Source organism: Falco biarmicus, chromosome 14 (genome assembly GCF_023638135.1).
Source record: "Falco biarmicus isolate bFalBia1 chromosome 14, bFalBia1.pri, whole genome shotgun sequence".
Classification (NCBI taxonomy): Eukaryota; Metazoa; Chordata; class Aves; order Falconiformes; family Falconidae; genus Falco; species Falco biarmicus.
The window spans coordinates 8543363-8549835 of NC_079301.1; the positions used below are offsets into that span (position 1 = coordinate 8543363).

General features: G+C 48.7%; 1 protein-coding gene across 1 annotated transcript; it reads right to left on the minus strand.

Moving 5' to 3' along the window:
- Window positions 1-1018: 1018 nt before the first annotated feature.
- Window positions 1019-5623, minus strand: LOC130158881 (adhesion G-protein coupled receptor G4-like). The gene is made up of 3 exons (XM_056359981.1): window positions 5533-5623; window positions 1818-2435; window positions 1019-1074 (listed from the first exon to the last, which is right to left on the minus strand). The coding sequence occupies exons 1-3, from the start codon at window positions 5621-5623 to the stop codon at window positions 1019-1021; spliced, it is 765 nt and encodes a 254-aa protein (XP_056215956.1).
- Between the last annotated feature and the right edge of the window lie 850 nt (window positions 5624-6473).

Here is a 6473-nt window from a genome sequence, read left to right on the forward strand (position 1 = left end):
AGCTCACGCATTTCAGTTAATTATAGGAAGGAGTAGATTTATAGTGGAAGCAAAGGTCTTGCCAAGGTCTGACACATGACAGATTCTCAAACCCGATGAAATTTTATGAACACGGTTGTAACTAGGACTTCAAAACAGTCATCTTGGTTATTGCTCTTGGGAAAACATCAGACTCCAGTAACCCTTCTCCCAGTATGGAATGCAATGTGGACCCAGTGGTTCTCGGCACCATAGGCAAGAGTAGCCTCAGTGCCTGCTGGTGTAGTTCATCACTTGTGAGACACTCTACTGCTTCTCCTTGCTCCCTTTGAATATTTGGGCCAATGTTTTCCAGACTGAATGTCTAATACAGGCTGCACTGGAGAATCTGAACTAGAGGAAATCACCTGGTTCTTGGGGACTGCTTTAGAGGGAAAAAGTGTTTTGACCATTGAAAGCCTCTCTCTAACGTGCTTTGTCTCACTAAAAAGCTGCTCAAATTCATCCAGGTTATTGTTTCTGAAAAATCAAAATCCAGGAACACCGAATGGAGACGTTGATTTTAGGTACTAAACTTTTCATCAGCAAACATGACTGAGCTGCTCACAACTCTTTGCCAAGCCAAGCACATGCCTTCCCCACAGAGCGAGTGGGCCCAAGGGCCAAAGTGTTAATTGGAAAAGGGAAACTGAGCCTTCCTGCCCCCTCATCATCAGATCATGTGTGTTGTCCCCCCCAGTCAGGGACCCAAGCGAGGAAATAGCTCGGGCAACAGGCGGTGCAGGAAGAGGACTGCCGGGACAAAGGCAGCGGGGCAGGGAGCCAAGAGAAGGTTGTAACTCACAGCAATTGTCATTAGTGCCCCAGTTCTGTGGTGCAGAGCAAGGGGCTGTGCAGTGAGGTGTGTGTGTGGGGAAAATCCATCTGAGCACAGGTTTCGGCAGCAGCTGGTGGTTTCCTGATGCTCTTCTCATTGCCTCGGGCCCTGGTTCAATGAAACCTGGGAGCAGGAGATGGGAAAGCGCAGTGGGAACTGAAGTCAGCAGGTGCTGCGCTTGATGGAGACATGCTGACTGACGGGGTACTCCTTGGATTCTCAAGGTGGACACCAAAAACGTCCTATTACTTCAAACTGGGCCCCTGCTTTCCCTGTGAAGCCATCAGCTTACTGACAATTAGTGAAGATGCGCTCACTATTATTGTGGAGCACTTAAATATCATAGCTTGTCATTAGTTTTACACAAGTCAGTCAGTCAGTCAATCTTGGTCCTCTGTTTTAATACTGTGTACTTTAAATACCGTGTAGTACATACAGACATCAGGATTGGATGATAAGGTAACCTAAACCACTGCTAAGGTGCTTTTCAATGAAGCAGTATCTAGGGCACACAACGGACAGGATTCCTGCAGAAAAGTGATTGCTATCATCTGACTAATGGCTCTAGTTAAAAATATTGGAAGAAAATTTCTGCATCCAACTGACCTTGCTGAGTGCTGGGCAGGCTGGTGCTCCAGCAGAAGGATGAGCCACTAGGAGGTTCATCTAAAAGATGCCACCTGCCAGCAGCCTGCAAGGGAGTTCAGCGGCAGAGCCTGCACCTGCCCGCCTCCCCTCACCCACCACCTGTGCATCTGCTTCCAGAAAAGCCTGTGTGGGGCGAGCAGGCGATGTGTGTGTGGCTGCAGCTGGGCCCACTCCTGGCCTCAACCACAACAGCAGCGACTTGGAGGCTGTTAGACAATCCCTGTGTCCTGAGCAGTGCAGGGTTCCCTACTCTCTGGGTGTGATCCCCAGCAACACACAAGCTCCAAGGAGACAAAATATTGCAAAGACTCACCACAGTGCAGGTGACGGTCCGCAACGGGAGCGATGCTGCTGAAGTTCCAGTACTCTTCCTTCCAGCTGACAGTATTGCCCATGGCGCACTCCAGCAGCTCTTCCTGACCCATCACATGGTCCCACATTTGGAAGTAGTACAAGCTACCAATGAAGCTGCTGCTTACCTGCACAATAAAGCCATTTTTTCTTTTGTGCAGATGACCCAGCACCAGGCTACCCTTGGGTTTCAGGCACTCAGCGCTGCCAATGCTTTCGGTGTGCACGAGATTACCATTGCAATAGACCTCCAGCAGATGTTTCCTGGTGTCCCACAAGAAGCACACGCTATACCACACAAAAAGGGCCAGATCGATCTCAATGTCTCGTCTGGTGCCGAAAAGATACAGTCTCAACTGCTTGTCTTCTCCAGAGAGTCCGAGCTCTATGTCATTTATGTCGGTGGAGGTGTTGTTAGCGTCATAGGAAAAGGCTGCCCAAGAGCTGACATTTGCAGCCCGGTTTAGGTCAATGCATACCGTGAACTGACATAGCTGAGGGATGCTGAAGTTGACTAGAGACACGTACTTATCATTCCTTCCCAGTAAATCCAGTCTTTCTCCATGCAGGTAACGTGCTTCTGTAAGCAAACAACATTAGGAAAGAGGGTAAAGAAGGGAAAAAAAATGTCACTTCCAAAGAAAAAGCTGCAATGTGACCTCATTCAAGTACTTCCCTGAATGTTGCTATTTCTAGTTTCTACTGCCTTAGAAATTTAATTCTGAGACCAAGCACACTACCAGTAAAGAGAAGAGTTTCATTCTGCAAAGGAGCAGTTGAAGTCCCCAAGACATGCCAAATAGGAATCAATACTGAATTCAGGTCTAGGGTCCACATGGCCCGGTCAGTATGGGTGTCCGGTGCAAAGGTCTGGGTTCAGCACGCTCTGGGTAAAGAGCTGTTTGCAGGTTTGGCTCCCAGATGACATATCACACCCCCAACCTGCAGTTTTTAGTTCAAGCTTTCTGCTAAAAATAAAAATCATGTAGACTGTCCTTTTCTCAGGCTCAATAATTTGTTTGGGCATCTTTTTTCTTCATTACTTTAAATTATTTCATTATATCTTTACAACCTACTTAAAAGGTTTTGCTGACAGAGGCAACCTCCCTGAGTAATACTAACCGCAGACCTACACAGGCAGTGAGTAACTTGCTCACATGTGGCCCCATCTCTGACTTCAGAGTAGCAGAGTAGTAGCTGCAATAGCTCTAACTCAGCCAGCCTCCATCCCTGGAGCAGTTTGGCAGGGGCACCAGCGATGTGAAGGGTATTTCCCTCCGCTTGTCTGGGTTTTGCACTCCGGGTTAAGTGTCTTGTATATCTGGACAGGAGGCAGCACAGCGCAACACTAAGACACGTACCTCCATTCTGGCTCCTGAATTTACCACAGCCTCCTACTCCGTGAGTGCCACCGCAGTCACCACCAGCTGCAACAACGTCCCTTTCCCAGGCACCGACCCCTGTGACCACGCACAAAGCCACGGAGCAGCACTGCTCCACAGGCAACACATTTAGGCAGCAGCACGTGGTCACCAAAGGCAGGAGCCAATCTTCCCACCAGCTCCGTCCACCACCAACAGAGTGTTTCTTTTTAGGGGGGGAGGTGGCCCCACGTGCACCAGCAGAATGGTAATTAATCACACTCAAATTGTGAGGCAGGCCCCTCCTGCACAGGTGATCTGCATCTCTAATTTGCCATTACACTCATGTGTTTCCATGTGCTTCGCTGATTCAGGATATATTTCTTCTAGATAAGAATTACCATTATGTCGAGTCTTTTATAAGCACATGTAGGGGCTTTTTTTTACAGCATTTTCCTCAAATGAATTTAAATTTTTCCAAACTTGATTGCCAGCCAAGCAAATCAGGCATTATAAATCCCCCTAAGTCTAACCTGACCAATAAATCTCCAGCGACTATTTGCACTTCTAGTAAAGGTCATACACATCGTGGATTGCAAAAGTAGCTGGCACTTCTCCCCATCTGCTTCACATGCTCCAAATTGGAGGCAAGTAGGAAATGATCTATCTGCAGAGTCTAATTCTCTGTAGGTGACCAGGAGTGGTGCATTGCTGTCCCAGCATAACCTTGTGCACTTGAAATGTAAAGAGAACATTTCTATTACGCATAACACTGCTGTCTTTCATGTCTGTCTCAGCAATAAAATCAGCTCCACTGAGCATCTCGGTGTGTTGCGGAGCGTGCACTCACATCCTGGTCTAGCTTCCACCACTGCAACTCCACTAAGATAGTGGTTTGCACCCAAAATAATTATTTTCCCCTTGAGTGGGAGTGCGTAGGACTCGGAACAGCAGTGTATAACATCATTCGGTGGAGGGCCCTGGGTGGGATGAGAGTTCGGTTCCTCTCCGCTAACACGCCAGCCTCTGCCTTAGTGGGAGAAAGCCCTTGCACATGACATCACATGGCCGGTGCTGGGGCTGCAGGAGAAGATCCGTGACGGAGCTTTAGGAGATGCAGAGAGGTGGGTGTAGCTACTCAATTATAGCTCGAGCAGTGAGTAATTCATTACAGCACAAGAAAATGCAGCAGCCGTCTTCAGCCCTACTTTCCAGCAGCTGCAGGGCCCCGAAAGGGTAAGAAGCCAGTTCCCATGGGTTTCTCCAAGGGATGGGAATCCCTGTGGGATGTACGATCGGCAGAACTGGCACCCATTCCACAAGTGACCAGAGCACCATTGCACCTCTGCTGAGACATCCTGAGAAATCACCCTTTCAGGGGTCAAGCCTCCCACTGTCTTACAGCAGCCGGATTGGGAACCTGCTGCCGAAGCTGAGAAAGTGGGTACCTTTGGCAAGACCCAGACGTTAAATCAGTCTTTTTATTATGCAGGCTGTACTTGGAAAGAGCTTATTTTTTCCTCGACTGCACTGCGCTCTGGAAGTGACCCCAGTGCTACAGGGTGCATTTTAGAAGCATGAATTATCTCTGTGCCCTGTATTGTTCTCGAGGAGAAGCCGAAGGAAGAAATAATAAAAAAAAAACCAACACAGAACTAATTATTGTTTTGCTGGGATTTATGGTGGAGAAAGGGTATTGAGTGTGTTCATGAAGCACAGCTTACTGTGTTTGACTCAGGGCGTGAATTATTACTGGGTAACTTGGTTCTCCCAGTAGCTTCATGCTTTTCCCAGAACACCATGAAGTGAGTAAATGCACAGCTCTTACTGTACAGCAACCAACGTAAAACTCATGAAAACTGTACAGAACTGCAGGAAGACACCCAGGAAGGAAACAATGGAAAATGGCAAAGCCAAGAGGCTTTTCACCTCCCAACATGGACAACAGCTGTGATGCAACCAAAACCTGACATTTCACTCCTTGCCATATTTTCTCGTTTGTACTGACTCATCTGTGCCCCAGACTGAGCCAGCATCCCAGGAGAGGGTGCGCATCATGCCCAGACCTGTAGGTCTGCAGGCCAACATATGCTCAGGGATAGACAAGGACCCCAGTACCAGCTGCAGTGAGAAGGGAGAGGTCCAGAGCAAGAATAACTGCTGCACTGGAGCCGAATGAGAGGAAAGTGGGCTCCTGTATAGATACACTGTGTGTGCACAAAGCAGGAAACCAGCAGACATCCCCTGGGCTGGGGGATGCCCAGAGCCCACTGGCAGCACCATCCCTGTGGTTAATCCTGAGGGGTATTACTGTACCTGCCAGGAGGAAAAGACGAGCAGCAACCATCAAGATGTAAAGAGCCTTGTCAGAAGAGCGGTGTCCAGGGCCACACATGAGCCTCTTCATTCTTCAGGCATGTTCTGAAAGCAAGATGTTGGTGAGCACCCCCCTACCACACAGCTGGCTGAGAAATTCACACTGCTCCTGCAGTTTGCTGAAATGGCATTCACAGCACAGGAGCCCAGAAGTCCTCACTCCCCACGACCAAGCTGAGTCACCAGATCAGTAGTCTCTGTGAAGGTCACAGCTACACAAACCCTCTGGTTCCTGCTGGTTTCTAAAAGCGATGAGCTTCCCACAATTACACTGTGTGTGTTTTGTCCATCTCTCACAATCTGCAAACCTGTTGGCAACTTTCAACCTGCTTTGACAAAAGGAGTCCATGTCCGAAGTGGTGAAGTTCCCACAAACGTGGGGAAAACAAGAAGGCCGGTGAGGTCGAGTTGGATGTGCTGACCCACGGTCATACCCCACAGGCTTTTCTGGGATGGCAGCAGACAGGGCGAGAGGCGTGCGGAGAAAGAGGACACAAGGCTGCTCACGGACAGCACAGTCAAAAAAAGTGTTTGTTCTCACCACTGGGCTTTGTCTACAGACAAACTTTCATCAGTTTAATTAAGCCCTGGGAACATACTTGTAATTGGGAAGGGCTAGTTCCAGGGTGTAAGCATACACTGAACCCTTAAAGCAAAATCCAAATCTGCCACTCTAAATTCAAAGGAGTTTGTCCTATTTTGTGCTTCAGTTTGATTGAAGTTGCTTCAAAGATGACTGTAGCTAAAGCAGAGCAACGGAGTGGACAGAGAGCCTCGATGCCCGAGACGCCCCGCCTGCCCCCCCGTGCCCCGCACACTCCCCCGTGCTCTGCTGTCTCTACTCACTTCACCAGCTATCAAAGGCGAGGGCTTATTCTTGG

Excerpts from the sequence above, each read along its gene's own strand:
- LOC130158881 (XM_056359981.1), bottom strand. The coding sequence starts at position 5,623 with ATGAAGAGGCTCATGTGTGGCCCTGGACACCGCTCTTCTGACAAGGCT. Across the intron at positions 2,436-5,532 it reads TCGTCTTTTCCTCCTGGCAG|AAGCACGTTACCTGCATGGA; the intron begins GTACAGTAATAC and ends GTTTGCTTACAG. Across the intron at positions 1,075-1,817 it reads GGACCGTCACCTGCACTGTG|AATCCAAGGAGTACCCCGTC; the intron begins GTGAGTCTTTGC and ends GTCCACCTTGAG.